The 19,913-nt window shown below is 39.8% G+C and overlaps 1 protein-coding gene across 1 annotated transcript; it reads left to right on the top strand.

The window, feature by feature from the left end:
* Positions 1-3,719: 3,719 nt before the first annotated feature.
* Positions 3,720-18,926, top strand: LOC141104653 (pelophylaxin-1-like). Its single transcript, XM_073594318.1, has 3 exons — positions 3,720-3,842; positions 8,751-8,833; positions 18,694-18,926. The coding sequence occupies exons 2-3, from the start codon at positions 8,760-8,762 to the stop codon at positions 18,842-18,844; spliced, it is 225 nt and encodes a 74-aa protein (XP_073450419.1). The 5' UTR covers positions 3,720-3,842; positions 8,751-8,759; the 3' UTR covers positions 18,845-18,926.
* The last annotated feature ends 987 nt before the right edge of the window (positions 18,927-19,913 follow it).

The raw sequence follows: 19,913 nt of genomic DNA, 5'->3' as shown, positions 1-19,913 counted from the left end.
GGTCCCCCCAAAAATCCATACCAGACCCTTATCCGATCACGCAACCTGGCAGGCCGCAGGAAAAGAGGGGGGCAAGAGAGTGCCCCCCCTCCTGAACCGTACCAGGCCACATGCCCTCAACATAAGGAGGGTGCTTTGGGGTAGCCCCCCAAAACACCTTGTCCCCATGGTCCCGGCCCTCCCCCCTGTGTGAAATGGTAAGGGGTACAAAAGTACCCCTGCCATTTCACAAAAAAAGTGTCAAAAATGACAAGAGACAGTTTTTGACAATTCCTTTATTTAAATGCTTCTTCTTTCTTCTTCTTTCTTCTTTCTTCTTTCTTCTATCTTCTATCTTCTATCTTCTATCTTCTATCTTCTATCTTCCTTCAGTTTCTTCCTCCATCTTCTTCTTCTTCTGGTTCTTCCTCCGGTGTTCTCGTCTGGCATCTTCCTCCGCGGCACCGGCGTCTTCTTCCCTTCTTCTTCTCGGGCCGCTCCGCATCCACCATGATGGGAGGCTCCGCTGTGTGACGCTTCTCCTCTTCTGACGGTTCTTAAATAACGGATGACGGGGCCACCCGGTGACCCCTCCCCCAGGTACGAAATTTAAAGGATTATTATACTTTTATTGTTTCACTTTAAGTATTATTAAAATCACTGCTCCTGAAAAAACGGCCATTTTTAAAACTTTTTTTGCATTAATCCATGTCCCCGGGGCACGACCCAGGTCCCCAAACACTTTTTATGACAATAACTTGCATATAAGCCTTTAAAATTAGCACTTTTGATTTCTTCCATAGACTTTTAAAGGGTGTTCCGCGGCTTTCGAATTTGCCGCGAACACCCCAAATTGTTCACTGTTCAGCGAACTGGCGAACAGCCGATGTTCGAGTCGAACATGAGTTCGTCTCAAACTCGAAGCTCATCCCTAACTGCTACATATCTTTGGTAAAAATAACCAAAATAAGTATATTATTTGGTCTTTGTGATGGTTATAGAGCCTACAATCTATGGTGCCAATCTCTGAAAATTGATCACACCTGATGTACTAACAGCCTCATTTATTGAGACACTAACAAGTCAGGGCAGTACAAATACCCCACAAATAACCCCTTTTTGGAAAGTAGACAGTCCAAGGTATGGTGAGTTTTTTGAAGTTGTAATTGTACCCAACAATTCTTTGCAAATTTAAGATTTTTTTTTCCACAAAATTGTCATAATTGTCACAAGTTATTTTTCTCCCACAACATATGTATATCACAAATTACACCCCAAAATACATTCTACTACACCTCCAAAGTATGGCGATACCACATGGGTGAGACTTTTTCACAGCCTGGCCACATGCAGGGAGCACCATCGGGTGTTCTAGGGACATAAATTACACATTTAATTTCTAGACTACCTCTTACACTTTTGAAGGTCCTGGAGCACTCGGACAATGGAAACACCCAAAAAAACTACCCAAGTTTGTAAAGTTAACACCCCAACATATAATCTATGAGGCATAATGAGTGTTTTGAACATGTCATTTTTTTCCACAAGTTTTTGGAAAATGTGGAAAGAAAATGAAAACGCATTTTTTTTTACAAGAGTTGTCAATTTATAAGATATTTCTAACACGGCATGTACATACAAAAAAATATGCCCCAAAACAATTTCTGCTACTCCTCTTGAATATGACGATACCACATGTGTGAGACTTTTAGACAGCCAGACCACATACAGAGGCCCAACATGCAGGGAGCACCATCAGGTGTTCTAGGGGCATACATTACTAATCTATTTGACTACCTATTACACTTTTGTGAGACACTGTGGTGGCACTGATTGGCACTGTAGTGGCATGGATGTGGCACAGATGAGAACTGATGTAGCATGGATGTGGCACAGGTGAGCACTGATGTGGCATGGATGTGGCACGAGTAAGCACTGATATGGCATGGATGTGGCACAGATGATCACTGATGTGGAATGTATGAGCACTGATGTTGCACGGATAATCACTGATGTTGCATGTATGATCACTGATGTTGCATGTATGAGCACTGATGTTGCACGGATAATCACTGATGTTGCATGTATGAGCACTGATGTTGCACGGATCACTGATGTTGCATGTATGAGCACTGATGTGGCATGGATGAGGCACGGATGAGCACTGATGTGACATGAATGTGGCATGGCCACTTCACACAGAGGTTTCATTGCATGGAATGAAGAGACACCTGTTTATGTTTATCAATTTGCACGGTTAAGACTGTAGCACCACACTCCACTGTTTCTCACCTTAATCTCAAGATGATTGCTTCAGAGACTTGTTATGTGTTATGTGTAATGTTGTGATCAATCAGATATCCCAACTTCAGGTCAGACTTGCTGGCATCATAAGTATAAGCACAGAACACCTTTAGATAATAGCAGGAGACTCCAGTAGCAGAGTGTTTTCCATGTATTCCAATGGCTCTAGTTCACACAATGCAGTCAGTTCCCGGTCGGTTTCTGGTGCAGGAACTGACCGGACACTGACCAGAAACTGACTGCATGGTGTGAACTAGAGCCATTGGAATACATGGAAAACACTGTGCATGCATTTTGTGCAGGAAAAAAAAACTCACAGAACTGCATCTGGTGCTCTTCAGGAAACATATCTAAAACACACTGCAGTCTTTAATGCTCAGTTTACAGCTTTTTAACGTCAACAGACTGGAGAGAAATACAAGATTTGGGACCTTGTTGCTGGTTTATAGCTTCTCTGTTGAAATGAAAACCCCCAACCATTTCTTGGGGGGTTTCAGTCTGACAGTCCCTTTAAGCAGCTCAGCAGATTGTTTCTTCCTGAAGCTTGTTGCTCTTTAACTTGCAATGATGGAAAGCACAGGGAGAGAGGAGAGAAGAAAGGATTTGCTGCTACTGCAGCCTGGACTTTGCCTGTCCCTAGCAATTGGGCTAGTAAGGATTGTTTTTGGCCAACAAGGCTGATTGATTTAAGCTTCACTCACAGGACCCAACAGATGGGAGATACAATCATACAAGGCTTCTGGAGCCGGAGGAAGAAAGGGCTTGAGACAGCTGTATGTGTGTGCTGCTGTAAGCCTGTGGAGACAGGGATCTGGACTGACAAATAGAATTTTCACAGCACATTTACCAGCTAGCTAGCAAAAAAAACAAAAAAACGAAACTATTGCACTGTCTAACAATTTGCATTAAAACAGGTTTTAGTTACAAAATGCCAGAAGCCCAGCACAGCACAATAGCAGCTGAGTGTGTCCAATAAGTTATTATTAATTTTATTATAATTATTTAGAAAAGATGTTGAACGAGGCTGACAGAAGTCTGAATGATGTCCTGAGCACCACCATTGCTGGGGGCACAATTGGGGGCACAATTGGGGGCACAATTTTTTACCCAGAGACAACCTCCTGAAAGCAGGATCTGTCCCTGGACACTGGGGATGTCTGCTCTCTCTATTTTAGGCAAAACTGACCAAACATTTAAACAGAAGTAAATAATTGCCCTGAATGGCTCCATGCTATATAAAACAATACAAAGATTTGGGCTGGAATTCCACATAAACTTATTATATATTAAAACTCAATAGCAGATCAGGAGATATTTGGGATGCTTAGTGGGTGATAATATTTGTCCCACATGAAGTAGGTAAATATTTTAATAAATACATTAGATATCAGGTATGTGTTCCTAAGAAAAATGTGACGTTTAAGACAAACTTTATTTAAAATTTCTGTGTACTCAACTTGTTTTTCTTTGATTATATAAGCCAACCCTGTTCTTCGAAGTATAGACATTCACTGAAGTGTTCCAGCTGTCTACATTCTCAGCACCAACTGAACTACCAGGTAAGTAGATGCTGGATAATTATTTTATTATTAACTACATCAATATCGGGCACTTCCGCTTCTTCCTGCCCAGGACAATTTTCAGCTTTCAGCGCTGTCACACTTTGAATGACAATTGCGTGGTCATACAACACTGTGCCCAAACTACATTTTTATCATTTCCTTCCAACAAATACAGCTTTCTTTTGGTGGTATTTGATCACCACTGGGGTTTTCTTTTTTTTGCTAAACAAACTTAAAAAGACCAACATTTTTGAAAAAAAAAAAAAAAACTGATGGGCAATGATAAGCAGCACTAATACATAGCTCCCAACTGTCCCTGATTTGGAGCAATGTCCCTCTTTCCCTCATTCCTCCTCATTTGTCCCTTATTTTGATCTGATCTACATAGATGTATATAAAATGAACTTTGTATCTATCACAAAGTGTTTCCCAGTGCTACACCTGTCACCCGATTTCTAAATTGCTGCATTTGTAAATTCCAGAAGCCAATATAAAGGAAATTTAATGGTAAAAAAGCCCTTGTGGGTTTAACCAATTTTGTTTTTCTTGTATAATTCTCCTTTAAGGGGGCGTAGTAGGGGGTGTGTCCTATGCCTGCATACTTTTGCTGATAGGTGTCCCTCATTCCCATCCCAAAAAGTTGGGAGGTATGCTAATAGGTGGCACTGATGGGCACTGAGTGATGGCACTAGATAAGCAGCACTGACAGGCATTGCTGATGGGGCACTGATTGGCACTTTTATGGGCACTGATTGACACATTTATGGGCACTGACAGGTTACATAGTTAGAGGAAACAAAGTGATTTTGTGCACAACAATAATAAAGTGATAGTGGAATGGTACTACAGTATAAAAAAAATATTATACAAGTGATTAGATTAGATTTTAATTAGAATTAGATTTTGAAGCACTACATCTAGTTTTTTTTATTTTTTAGTAGCACAGTGGTCCTCACATTTTTCATCTTTAGGTTACATAGTTAGTAAGGTTGAATAAAGACACCAGTCCATCCAGTTCAACCTGAGAGAGTGAGGGTGCATGTCTACAATTATCCCTATTTTTTATTTAAGGTACCCATATAGTGCTGTCAATTTACACAGGGTGCTCCACACGTACATTGCACACTCACATTGGTCCCTACCCTCAAAGAGCCCACAATCCAAGATCCCCAACTCACATTCATATAATAGGGCCAATTGTGGACAGAAGCCAATTAACCTACCAGCATGTCTTTGGAGTGTGGGAGGAAACCGGAGTACCCGGAGGGAACCCACGCAGGCACAGGGAGAACATGCAAAGTGACCCTTTTTACTGCTAGGTAAGAGTGCTACCCACTACACCACTGTGCTGCCTGTGAAGGTGTTCTTTATGGGTAACAGGCTGGCAGCTGATGGGCAGTGATTGGCAGCTGATGGGTACCTCTGATGGTGGCTGCACTGATAATCTGATTATCAGCGTAGACCCTCCTCTGACAGGGAGAGCCACCGATAAAAGCTTTCAAAAAATGTTCAAAAAAATATACTAGGAAGAAAGAGAGTATTGAGTATGAGGGGGAACCCAAGATTAAGGCCGATATAATAAATATAGTTTAAAATCAGGATCAAGGTAATATGGTCACAAATGAAATAAAAATGAAAATTAAATTAATACAAAAATAAAAATAAAATTAGAATAATAAAAATCAAAATCAAAATAAAAATCAAAATCAAAATCAAAATCAAAATAAAATAAAAAATGAATGAAAATAAAAATAAAAAATATTAAAAAAATAAAAAAAATAAATAAAGTGAAAATAAACATAAAAATAAAATAAAATAAAAATGAAAATAAAAATAAAAATAAAATACAATAAAAAATAAAAAAATAATCAAATTAAAAATAAAATGAAAGTGACATGAATTTGCGAAATAGTTGTTATGATCCCAGAGGATCCAAAATAGGTAAGCAAGGACTTATCTGGCTAAATACTGCTCAATTACCTTATCATCTAGGGAGGAGAATATACCTCTAAAAATTTGTTAAAAAACAATTTAGATCTAAATCAATGTTCATTCCTATGGGTTGGAGAGTGTCTAATTGGAAAATCCATTTCGTTTTGGGAGATCTTATTTTTCTTATTTTCCCCTCTCCAGTGGCCTTTGATTTTGTCTATGCCATAGAAAATCATACATGTTGGATCCATATTATGATGGTCCCTGAAATGTCTGGGCCTTAGGTGTTGGTGGTACCAGAACACTGTAACCCCTTACAGTTACACTTGTTGGGCGCAGGAACGGGCCCTGCTGTGAAATACTATATCAAGAATTGTAAAACCGTTCTTGGTATTATTTAAATGTTCCCAGATCCTTACATGTAGTTCTCTTGTGGTTCTACCCACATATTGTTTATGGCAGGGGCACTCTAATACGTAGGTTACATGTGTACTGTTACATGTAATAAACTCTCTTATATTGTATTTAGTTCCATTTGCCATAGAGGTGAATTCCGTTTTTTTCTTGCTGTTTTTTTTGCTAGTCCTACATGGAAGATTATTATTACTATTTTCCACATTTGAAGAAGCCCTTAAGCTGGCTTGATATTTTTATTTGCTTTGGTGCATCCAGGGCATTATGTACCAATCTGTTTCTAAGGTTTCCACATTTGAAGAAGCTCATATACTCACCTGGTTTTCTTTGCTTATCAGCACATATCTGAAGACATGTAGTAAATATGTTAATGCACCTTTATGCACATTCATGTATTAGTGCACATTCACAATTTAACAATTTTTTAATTTAATTGAATTTACTTTGTATACACCAGTAGTCCTTTGGGTTATTAAGGAGAGGTGCACAATAGAACAGCGCTAACATCTACTTTGCTTCTTTTTTCAAACTTTTATTAACTCCAATTCCTAAATATCTTATCTTTATTAGGAAATAATACAGTAGAAAGCTAACATTCATAAGATATATTACATATAATGATTATTTATTTACATATAATCCCAAAAGCCTCATTCACCTTCTCTCCAAACCTGGGAACAAATTAAATCACAGAGACCATTATCTGGGGACTCTTCTCATTCATACAAGAAAAACCTTCTAGAAACCATTAGTATAGTTAGTAAATAAATAAAAAACATATTTTAAATCTAACATCCTTTGCATTTTTTTTACAATAACCAACATCCTTTGGCAATGATTGAGTGAGGACTAGCGTGGATAGTACAGGTGATGCAACAAGCATCCCCATTCAAGGTAGACATCCTTGGAAACCATAAACAATGGAGATTTGAACTTTGGTTCTTGTGAATCAGTTCCAATGACATCTACGAACCTGCTGTGCTCTTCCTTTTTCTACTTTCCATGAGAAACCAGAACAAGTAAGGTCTGGAAAGCATCAAGCAAAGCCATGTAATTAAAAAACACTTAACCTGCCCATAATGTCAGGTGTACTGGATCTTTGGTGTTGGGTTAGAGCAAACAAACATTGAAGTTTTTATTGTATTGGAATAGGGATGAGCGGAACCACCCCCCCCCCCCCCCATGTTCAGGGTTCAGTTTGCAGCAGAACATGCAAACAGGCAAAACATTTGTTCGAACACGCAAACACCGTTTAAGTCTATGGGACACGAACATGACAAATCACAAGTGCTAATTTTAAAGGCTTATATGCAAGTTATTGTCATAAAAAGTGTTTGGGGACCTGGGTCCTGCCCCAGGGGACAAGAATCAATGCAAAAAAAAGTTGTAAAAACGGACGTTTTTTCGGAGCAGTGATTTTTTTAATAATGCTTAAAGTGAAACAATAAAAATGAAATAATCCTTTAAATATCATGCCTGGTGGGTGTCCTTAGTATGCTTGTAAAGTAGCCCAACTTTCCCATGTTTCTAACAGTGCCACAACAAAATTACATTTCTAAAGGAAAAAATATGTTATTCAAAACTACTCGTGGCTGTAATGTATTGTCGGATCCTGGCAATATAGATAAAAAATCCCAAAAATCCTCCAAAAAAATGGTGTGGATGTCCCCCCCCCAATCCATACCAGGCCTTTCAGGTCTGGAATGGATATTAAGGGGAACCCTGCACCCAAGTAAAAAAAAAATGGCGTGGGGGGTCCCCCAGGCACTATATACTCTGAAGAGCAATATATATACTATATGGCATGCCCTATATACTCTGCAGAAAATTGAGCCTTAGGTGTTGGTGGTACCAGAACACTGTAAGCCCTCACAGTTCCACTTGTTGGGCATAGGAACGGGCCCTGCTGAGAAATATTATATCAAGAATTGTAAGTACATGCATATGTTAAAAAGGGGCAGAAAAATTGGGCCTTGGGTGGTGGTGGTGCCACAACACTATAACTCCTCACAGATACATATATATATATATATATATATATATATATATATATATATATATATATATATATATATATATATCCTGCCTGCTTAATCTAACTCAAGCTATCTCTCTGTCCACACCAACAACACTACACACGGCCGCTATGTAAGCATGTAAGCAGCCTTATATAGTGTGGGGGGTATGGACTTAGTCCCCCTCAGCCATGATTGGCCAAAGGCCCCCTGCCTTTGGCCAATTATGGCTCTCTCAGCAGAGCACGCTGTGATTGGCCAAAGCATGCAGGTCAGGTGCATGCTTTGGCCAATCATCATACAGCAATGCACTGCGATCTCGCAGTGCATTATGGGGCGTTCCGTGGCGCTCTAATTTTCCACGACCGCCCCATATGTTCAGTTCGTTTTAGAACAAACCAACACCCGATGTTCGAGTCGAACCGTGGGCTCATGCCTGTATTAGAACATCCATTTTATGTGTGCCTAACATAGGATGCCTCATGTTATTTTCAAGTTATCTTTTCAATTGTGTCTTCTTTCCATTAATCCAAATTATCCACAGAGCTCAAAGATGTTCACCTTGAAGAAATCCCTCTTACTCCTTTTCTTTCTTGGGACCATCACCTTATCTCTTTGTGAGCAAGAGTAAGTATGTATAATAGTTATTTTTTAAATAAGTATAGACTTTTAAGGCCTACTCTGGACAAACAGCTAAGCATATAGGTAAAATACATATATGAGGATTGTGGACTGTGGCCATCTCATCAATGACTTTTATTTTAAAAACACATTTATATTACTGGGACAGCAAGTGAGGGCCAATCTTTTTGACTGGGACAACAAGAAAAACCTGGAAGAGTTTCTAATCCTAGAAATACAGAAAGGAGCACCAGACCAAAACTGGATTAATAAACTCTAAGACAATTTTGATTGCTGGTGAATAGGTCACAAAAAAAAAAAGAAAAAACAGACAGCATGTTTCAGGTACAACAACACTCCCCCTTCATCAGGGTTCAACATAGAATAAATCTTTGATGGACTTGGAGAAACATTGACCTCACAGATCTACATTAGAACCGGTATTGATCTTTGCACATAGAGCAACAATGTGACAGCAGTTGCTGGGTAGCAGAGTTTCTAATTCTTCCCTGTTTAAAACAAACCAAAAGAAAAATTTGACTGTTTGTCCCCTTCTAAAGAGACCCTGAAACCTACTTAAATGATTACAGGTGAGGTTAGATGTGATGATGTGAGCATGGGAGGAGTTTGGTTAAGTGTACAGGTGTGAGGGTGGGGGTGATGGGTGGAGTACTCACCTGCCGGTCTTTGCTTAGTCCTAAAACCCAGCTCAGTACCTTTCCATCTTCTGCAGCAAATGGTTCCACAAAACATGTGCATGATAGTTATGGACTATCACCACAATGTCATTGCAATATTTAACATTTAATCAAAATGTCTTGCAAAACATTACATACGTTAGTGTGATGCAGTGCCATTCAATTAAATGTCACCATAACACACCTTGTCACTTGCACAACATTGTGTCTACTGTCTAAAAATGGTACATGGAAGTTTGTCCATTACTGCTTGTTGTACTGCTAAGCAGATCCATTGGAAGGTGCATGGGGGTGCCTTTTACAATTAATGGCACCACATTAAGGAGAAGAGCCATGGCAGCAGTTCCCATTCAGACCCCTGTAGCCAACATTGCAACTGTTCCTCAAACAAACTCCTGCAGGTAACAGTGGCCACGGCTACACCAACATCTCAGCACCGCCCATCTCTTTCTGGCAGCAACTGACAGACCAGGCATATAAAGGATGACAGCGGAGAGTCCCAAGTCAACCTGACCTACAGTACAGGAAACAAAGGCACAGTCTTACGTGTTCCCTTATTAAAGGGCAATTTTTTTTCTTGTTCCATGTGTAGATTGATATTTTCAAACAACCAGTGTTACAAAATTACACTATTTGAGAGTACAAAGGTCATTTACATTATTGATGTGATATTATCCATAGAATCCATAAATTTGGGTATGATGGGTCTCATACAATAATACAGATGGAGACAAATAATCCTAACACTGTACAAGGGCAGAGTGGAGGCACCAATAAGAGAGATTTACTTTGAATGTCTTGGGAGATGCCCAACATCTTTAAAGGGCCAAGGTGTGGTAAAGGCAAGAGTATGGCAGAGAATGTGTAACAATGAAGGGTAAGGGAGGAACGGAGAAGGACAAAGAGGGGGAGGGCAATCAGGGGTGGGAGGAAGGTGGGAAGGAGAACAGGATAAATATATGCCAATGGTGCACCACCATTCAGGGGATCAAAAGGTCCAGCTAAAATCCCACCAGAAGATAACATGAGGCCCAGGGATATGACAAATATTTGTTCATTGTATCAGTCAGTCTGGCTTCTATTTTTTTTCATGCAGCACAAAGTTGATTCTTGACTTGGTTTTGGCCAAAGAAAAAGTGGATTATTTTCTAAGCTTTAGCAATTGTTTGGTTGCTGTAAAAACATGAAAAAGTAATTTGAACTAGAGGGAAAAAATGCCCCCTTGGGACTTTAACGCAGTTTAAAACATTTATTGATATAGAAAAGAGATATACTTTATTGTCCAAAAATTCTAAAATTGTCATGTGAATATTAAAATCCTACATAATAGCTCTGACTAAGCCACATGATTCCCATATTGGAATAATATATCCATCCAAAAATATATGATATGAATCATAAAAAATTCATATAACAGCCCCTGTTATATTTATTTATTGTGTATGCATTTTTTATGATTGATAGTATATATTTTTGGATAGGTGTATTTTTCCAATATGGGGGATCATGTTTATTAGACATGTGCATTCGTTTTCGTCCGAGTGCATTTTCGTCAGAATTTCGGGTATTTTCGTTATCGTTTTAATAAACAATAACGAACGTGCAGAATCCGAAAACCGAAAGATCCGACATAAACAAATGATTTATTTTTGTTTTCATTGCAACAACAGTTCGATACAGATAGGAGATTCGACATGACGCTGACAATAACAATCTGTGTCCATCGAACCTGTGGTCGAATGTGCCTAACCTTAACTCTATTAGTCCAAGATTATTCTACATAGAGAGAAAAGATTTGACATAGAGAGAAAAGATTTGACATTATAGAGACAATAGAAAAAAAGGTTGACTGTACCTAACCTAACTCTATTAGTCCAAGATTATTCGACATAGAGAGAAAAGATTTGACATAAAGATCTGACGAAGCAGTCGCCGCGAGTAGACATTTATGGTCAAATGCTCCGCCCATAGGCTATAGAAGAATTCTAATGTTGGTTGGCTAGTAATAATAATTAATATATATAATTATTACTAGTGTCATACAACATTAGAATTCTACTATAGCTTGAAGGCGGAACATTCGACTGGAAATGTATGATTGCGGCGTCGTACAGTTTAGCTGCTCTGTCGAATCTTCTTAGAACATTTGACAGACACCATAAGCCTTCAATGACAGATTCGACCTTAATTATTTCGGATTTTCGGACAAATGCATTTTTTAATGAAACAAAATAAATAAAAACAAATTTCGGGAGTAACTAAATACATTTATCTTTCGGATGAAAACAAAATTCCGAAACAAAATATTTCAGTGTGCACATGTCTAATGTTTATGGCTTAGTCAGAGCTATTTTGTAGGATTTTAATATTCACATGATGATTTTGAAAATTAAAATCTTCTAAGAAAATTCTACCATTGTATGGCCTGCTTAAAAGGATACATTTAGAGGGGATTTCAAGATATCCTTAACCTTACTCAGTTAGGAACGTTTTTCCACATGTGGTGGACTTGCCCAATAGCATGGCACTTCGGGGAACGAACTATTTCAGATGATCTCAGAACTGATGGTCTCTGTGGTCCCTTTCTTAGCTCAATATGCACTCCTGAACCTCAAACCTCCAGGCTTTTCCAAGATTAAATTCAAATTACTTGATAAAGGCAATAGGAGTATTGACAGCTCATCTCCAAATAGCATAATGTAGAAGGAAAAAATGCACCCTCTGGACTTTAACACAGTTCAAAATATACTACACTATACTACAACATTTATTGATGTAGAAAAAATATATACTTTATTGTACAAAAAAATCTAAAATCATCATGTGAATATTAGAATCCTATATAATAGCTCTTAGAATAATATATCCATTTAAAAATATATAACATTAATCATAAAAAGTGCATACATAATAGAGGCTGTTCTATGTATTGTTTTATGATTGATATTATACATTTTTGGATGGATATAATAATCCAATATGGGGATGTTTATGGCTTAGTCAGAGCTATTACTGTATATACGATTTTATTATTAACATGATGATTTTTAAATTTTTTTGTACAATAAAGTATATATCGTTTCTATATCAATAAATGTGTTAAATATTTTGAACTGTGTTAAAGTCCCGAGGGGGCATTTTTTCCTTCTACTTTATGCTATTTGGAGACGAGCCGTCAATACTCTTATTGCCTTTATCAAGTAATTTGAATTTGATCTTGGAAAGGCCTGGAGGTTTGAAGTTTAGGAGAGCTAAGAAGGGGACCACAGAGATCATTAGTTCTGAGATCATCTGAAATATTTCTTCCCAGAAGTGCCATACTATTGAGCAAGTCCACCATATGTGGAGAAAAGTTCCTAATTGAGTAAGGATAAGGTTATCTTGAAAGCCCCTCTACATGTATCCTATTAAGCCGGCCATACACTGGTAGAATTTTGTCAGAAGATTTTTAATTTTTAGAAGTTTCGTTTGATTTGCTAATGGCTAGTGGGTTCAAACTGATGAATGTTTTTGGCCATAATGGTGAGAAAATTTACTGAAACAGGATGGAAAATTTTGGTTGAGTGAGTGAAATTCTAACCATGAATGTGATTTTTGTTTGGAAAAAATTGCTAACATTGTAAAGAGCAAGTGCTAAAGCACAAAAAAACACATTTTAATATACCTGAGATTCCGTCCAAGTAGTAGGTCTGGAGGTCTAAAAAAAAAAAAAAGTTGACTCAACAATGGCAAGATTGAATGTCCTGATGAATGATTTCACTTTCAATCTGTTATTAATTTTCAAATAGAAAAATACAACTGGAACAATAATCCAAATGGAATACAGTACATACAAAATACAGAATATAAGTCCTCCAACATCAATTACAAGCTTATATAAAAACATTCTATAAAGATCAAGAATGACCGAGGTCCCCGATGGGTGAACAGAGATGCTATTAATTATCTCCCGTCACCTTCATAGTCAGTGTAACAGAACCTGTTGGTGGTGTTCGGAACTCCAATCAGTCCGAGACCCATCAAGCATCCCAGCAATACCACATAAACCTAAGGAAAACAAAACATTGTATGTGATGTGATGTGGTTGGTTAAGACTGTCTTGCTTTATCTGGATAATTTAAGATCTACAGGCATACCCCACTTTTAAGTACACAATGGTGTTTTTTTTCTAAAGCTGGAAAGTACAAAATAAGGCTCACTTCTGCATAGAAACCAATGAGCTTCTAACCCCAGATTGTTCAATTAAGCTTTGGTTATAAAACCTGGAAGCTCATCATAGGCGTGCGCACGGGGTGTGCCGAGTGTGCCTGGGCACACCCTAATCACCCATGCAGTGTTTGTGTAGTCCCATGCCGGCTGTCTCCTGAGATCTGCCTGGGCTGCTGTGAAATGCTGCATCCAGATCCAAGCAATGTGTAGCCCGCGCTGAGACAGTATCACATTGAGCACTGCAGATATTGGGGCTTGTACGATCCGCTCAGTGTGCGACACTGTCATGTATTGTAACTGCATGCAGGGAGAGAGAGGAGCTGTCAGAATTCAGCAGGGATGTCCGGGTTGGGCGGGACTGAGCAGCTATCGAACACCAGCCAATAGGATGGGGTTTGGGTGGGCCACTAAGTGCTTGTGGCTCCCCCCTTTCTTAAGCAGCCCAATAATTGGCTGGTGTTCAATAGCTGCTCAGACCCGCCCACCCCCGACATCACCGCTGGATTCTGACAGCTCCTCTCTCTCCCTGCCTGCAGTTACAATACATGACAGTGTCAAACACTGAGCGGATCTTATAAACCCCAATATCTGCTCAATGTAATCTCCTCTGTCAGTGCTTCCAATCAGTGCCACCTGTCAGTGCCAATCAGTGCCAGTGCCGCTCGTCAGTGCCAGTCAGTGACAATCAGCGTCACCTGTCAGTGCCAATCAGTGCATCCAATCAGTGCCACCTGTCAGTGCTACCTGTCAGTACCAGTCAGTGACAATAAGTGCCACCTGTCAGTGCCAATCAATGCCGCCTTTTAGTGCCAACCAATGCCACCCATCCGTCCCATCAGTGCTGCCCTTCAGTCAGTGCCACCTGTCAGTGCCAATCAGTGTCACATGTCAGTGCCAGTCAGTGACAATCAGTGCCACCTGTCAGTGCCAAACAGTGCCTCCTATAAGTGCCAATCAGTGCCAATCAGTGCTTCCAATCAGTGCCACCTGTCAGTACCCATCAGTGCTGCCAATCAGTGCTTCCAATCAGTGCCACCTGTCAGTGCCCATCAGTGCCCATCAGCACTGCCTATCAGTGCCAATCAGTGCTGCCAATCAGTGCTCATAAGTGCTGCCTATCAATGCCCATCAGTGCCACCTATCAGTGCTCATCGGTGTTGACTATAAGTGCTGCCTTTCAGTGCCCATCAATGCTTCCAATTAATGCCCATCAGTGCTGCCAATCAGTGCCACCAAATGCTGCCAATCAGTGCAGCCTATCAGTGCCATTAGTGCTGCCAATCAGTACCACCTATCAATGCCAATCAGGGCCCATCAGTGCTGCCTATCAGTGCCACCCAACAGTGCTGCCAATCAGTGCTTTCTATTAGTGCCAATCAGTGCCACCTATCAGTGTCAATCATTGCTGCCTATCAGTGCCACCAAACAGTGCCTATTAGTGCCCATCAGTGTGACCAATCAGTGTCACCTATCAGTGGCCATCATTGCCGCCTATCAGTGCTGCCAATCAGTGCCGCCTATCAGTGCCAATTAGTGCTGCCTGTCAGTGTCCATCAGTGCAGTGCAGGGATGGGGAGATTAACTCAGCAGCCAGGCTAATTGTCCATGGAGGGCTGGTCTGGTTGGGCACAACTGAAATCTGTTGATGTTTATTAATGGCACATGCCAATCTTTAGTATAATAGGTAATCACCTCACTACTATATACAATTAACTACTGGAGGGAAAATAAAAAGTGTCAGTAAAATGCTTGCCGCTAAGCACTGTTATATGTTCCCACACCAAAAAAAAAGGTGCAGCGCTAACTTACTAATCAATAACTTAACAGTAATGGAGGAACCCTCTAATGTATGGAAATCTCAATAAACTTCAATATTACCACAATACCGGTCTCTGATACACAACTTCACATATGATACACATCAAACTGAATTTAAGACATACTGTATAAAATGAAACTTAGCAGGGATTGTGGAAACCCCTCCTATAGATATTTGCTATACAGATTCACTTCAAGTGCAACAACTTTTTAGTTGGGAGGTTCCCTCCATTATAGCACTTTGGAATTTTTATTTTTTAGATTGTTACACTTAATTTTCTATGTTTTAGTTACTATTATATAATGTGCATTTTTGCACTTGAAGGTAATTTTCCACCGCCGTTGCTCATCCATGTCTTTATGGATCTTGCTTTGTGCACTGGTGCGCAGTCATGTTGGAACAGGAAGGGGTCATCCCCAAACTGTTCCCACAACGTTGGGAGCATGAAATTGTCCAAAATGTCTTGGTATGCTGATGCCTTAAGAGTTCCCTTCACTGGAACTAAGGGGCCAAGCCCAAGCCCTGAAAAACAACCCCACACCATAATTCCCCCCTCCATCAAATTATTTGGACTACTGCAAAAACCAAGGTCCATAAAGATATTGATGTGCGAGTTTGAGGTGGAGGAACCTGACTGGCCTGCACAGAGTCCTGACCTCAACTCCATAGAACACCTTTAGAATGACTGTGAGCCAGGCCTTCTCATCCAACATCAGTGCCTGACCTCACAAATGCTCTTCTGGAAGAATGGTCAAACATTCCCACAGACACACTCCTAAACCTTGAGGACAGCCTTCCCAGAGGAGTTGAAGTTGTTCTAGTTGCAAAGGGTGGGCAAAAATCAAATTTTGAACCCTACGGACTAAGACTGGAATGCCATTAAAGTTCATGTGTGTGTAAGGGCGGGCATCCCAATACTTTTGACAATATAGTGTGTGTGTATGTGTATATATATATATATATATATATATACACACAAACGTGTGTTTGAGCTTTGGGTGCACACCCTAATGCAGTAGACTGGGCACGCCTATGAAGCTTATTGGTTTCTAAGCAGAAGTGAGCCTGATTTTGCACTTTCCAGCTTTAGTAAATAAACCCCATTGCGTACTTAAAAGTGGGGTATACACTGAGGTAGAGGGGGGGGCATGTCTAAACCAATGAAAAAGCAAATAACTGTTGGGACTGGTGAATGATTTTTCTGAATTTCCACATGAATGAAATTATAGTGGTGCATGGCCAGATTTAGCTATGTCCACTTACTGATGGGAAAGTGCTGTGCCATAGCGAACAACACATCTAAATGATTCCACTGGCTATTCAATAAGGGATTCAAGTTTTGTGTAGTATTCCTTTAGCATGTTAATGTGGTCATAGAATAATAAAATGTGGACTCGCGCTTAGCAAATAAATAAATGTGTGACTGAGGAGTGCCACACAGTGCAGTGTATACATAAATATAATTATGCCAAACTGTACCATGTACAATGTGAAAAATTGTAACGGGAACACATAAATCTCTCTAGTAAACAGTGCAATAATACAAACAGTGCAATCAAAACTTCAGATAAAATCCATGGGTAATAAATAAAACAGAAAATAAATCATAAAGGTCCATATGGGAGAAACCCAAAAGGTGATGTACAGTCCTAGGTGATTCAAGATAAGGTAGAATCATGAATGTGTGGGTCCACCACCAAAAGAAAGGGGAGCCTGGCCGCTTACCGGAACCCCATGACCCCCCGTTACAGAGGGTCTAAATGGGCATTGAGATCCTGCTAGTCTGGAACTCCCACGAATGAGGATGGAACTTGGAAGGGCGTCAAGGACTGTGATGAAAATGGACGAATCCCCAAGGAGACTCAGCTCTCAGCATTATGTAGTCATCATAGGAAAAGAAACAGGGAGGGCTCCCATAGTGTAAAATCAAAGGTGGTTTATTAAAGTAAAAAAACATAAACACTCACATGTAGGTATAAAATCGTCATCAATAAAAGAACAACCTGTGGCACCGGCCGGATGGCCACAGGTAGCCCGTCCTGCTGGGTATACAGCGACAGGGGGAGGTGGCGCGATGAAGCCGCTCAGCCCTACGCTGCGTTTCGCAATAAGTTTGCGTCTTCCAGGGGCACGAGCTGCTCATCGCATCACCTCCCTTATGAGCAGCTCGTGCCCCTGGAAGACGCAAACTTATTGCGAAATGCAGCGTAGGGCTGAGCGGCTTCATCGCGCCACCTCCCACTGTCGCTGTATACCCAGCAGGACGGGCTACCTGTGGCCATCCGGCCGGTGCCACAGGTTGTTCTTTTATTGATGACGATTTTATACCTACATGTGAGTGTTTATGTTTTTTTACTTTAATAAACCACCTTTGATTTTACACTATGGGAGCCCTCCCTTTTTCTTTTCCTATGATGACTACATAATGCTGAGAGCTGAGTCTCCTTGGGGATTCGTCCATTTTCATCACAGTCCTTGACGCCCTTCCAAGTTCCATCCTCATTCGTGGGAGTTCCAGACTAGCAGGATCTCAATGCCCATTTAGACCCTCTGTAACGGGGGGTCATGGGGTTCCGGTAAGCGGCCAGGCTCCCCTTTCTTTTGGTGGTGGACCCACACATTCATGATTCTACCTTATTTTGAATCACCTAGGACTGTACATCACCTTTTGGGTTTCTCCCATATGGACCTTTATGATTTATTTTCTGTTTTATTTATTACCCATGGATTTTATCTGAAGTTTTGATTGCACTGTTTGTATTATTGCACTGTTTACTAGAGAGATTTATGTGTTCCCGTTACAATTTTTCACATTGTACATGGTACAGTTTGGCATAATTATATTTATGTATACACTGCACTGTGTGGCACTCCTCAGTCACACATTTATTTATTTGCTAAGCGCGAGTCCACATTTTTTTCTTTCGCATTTTTTGTTGTGTTTGTGTCACAATTTAGGACATCGCAGCTTTATGTCATTTATTCTGTAGAAATTTGAAGCACAATTATTTATTGTTTTTTTTTGTCATAGAATAATAGTCAATGTGGCCTAAAAATACACATTTTTGGTCCCAGTGAAATACAGTTTTTGTGTAATAATCAGTGTTGTTTTATGTAACAATAACTATGTCTTCTCACAGGAGAGGTGCTGATGAAGACAATGGAGGAGAAATGACAGAGGAAGAAGTAAAAAGAGGTCTCTTCTTGGATACGCTTAAGGGTGCAGCCAAGGATGTAGCCGGGAAATTGCTGGAAGGTCTAAAATGTAAAATTGCTGGATGTAAACCCTGAATTGGAAGTCCCCTGATGTGGAATATCATTTAGCTATGAAAATGCTAAATGTCTAATAAAAAATAAATATATATCACATGCACTGTGTTTTCTTTTCTTTTTATTTCTTTTTATTTTTTTTATATGATGAACCTATTTTAATTGGGGAAAATATAGTTCTTTTTGCCCTTTCAAGGCTATGTAATCACTTATCAACTTTCAGTTGGATCCATCAGCCCCACTGATCCAGATAGATGCGTCACTTTATCTAATCAATAAAAAATCATACAGAATATATCAGCCAATGCTTACTCTCAGGTCAGGTTTACACCAGTACAGTGCAGTCTAGCATGTTGGTTCCATGTATTTTTTTTACATGTTCCCATGCATTGCTTGTAGGGCAGCCCTTTCATTTCAATGAATTTCCATACCTGTGAGAAACACTTCATATCCTTTTTATTCACAACTGGGAAATGCTTACAGGTACTTGATTCTGTACCATGCACACAATGGTTTCTATGCATTTCCTTCACAGGTTGGACAATGTTTTTCCTAAGTTGGCAGGTTGGGTATTATGCCCGCACAAGTTGGGGACAGGGCAGGGAGGGGAATTGTATTTTCTATTGGTTAGAGACATGTAGGTACACTGTACAGATCGGAGACAAATGGTACAGTAAACTAAATAGAATATTACTGAGTGTTCTTCCTCTACACTTTTCATGCATAGATATAAGCTGTGGTATTGACGCAGAGAACCCTGGAGCCTCATAATTTTTCTTGCATGATCTATGGCCTCTTTGAAACCCTTCACTTGAATGTTCGAGGCATGAACAATAAAATTAAGAGATCAGTTATATTCTCCTTCCTTAACCACTTGCCTACAGGGCACTTCCACCCCCTTCCCGCCCAAGACATTTTTCAGCTTCCAGCAATGTTGCACTTTGAATGACAATTGCGCGGTCATGCTACACTGTACCCAAACACATTTTTTATCATTTTCTTCACAAAAATAGAGCTTTCTTTTGGTGGTATTTAATCACTGCTGTTTTTTTTTTTTTTTTTTTACAAAAAAAAGACCAAAAATTTTGAA

Source organism: Aquarana catesbeiana, linkage group LG08 (assembly GCF_042186555.1).
Source record: "Aquarana catesbeiana isolate 2022-GZ linkage group LG08, ASM4218655v1, whole genome shotgun sequence".
In the NCBI taxonomy this organism is placed as follows: Eukaryota; Metazoa; Chordata; class Amphibia; order Anura; family Ranidae; genus Aquarana; species Aquarana catesbeiana.
This window is presented reverse-complemented; position numbering and strand designations above follow the sequence as displayed.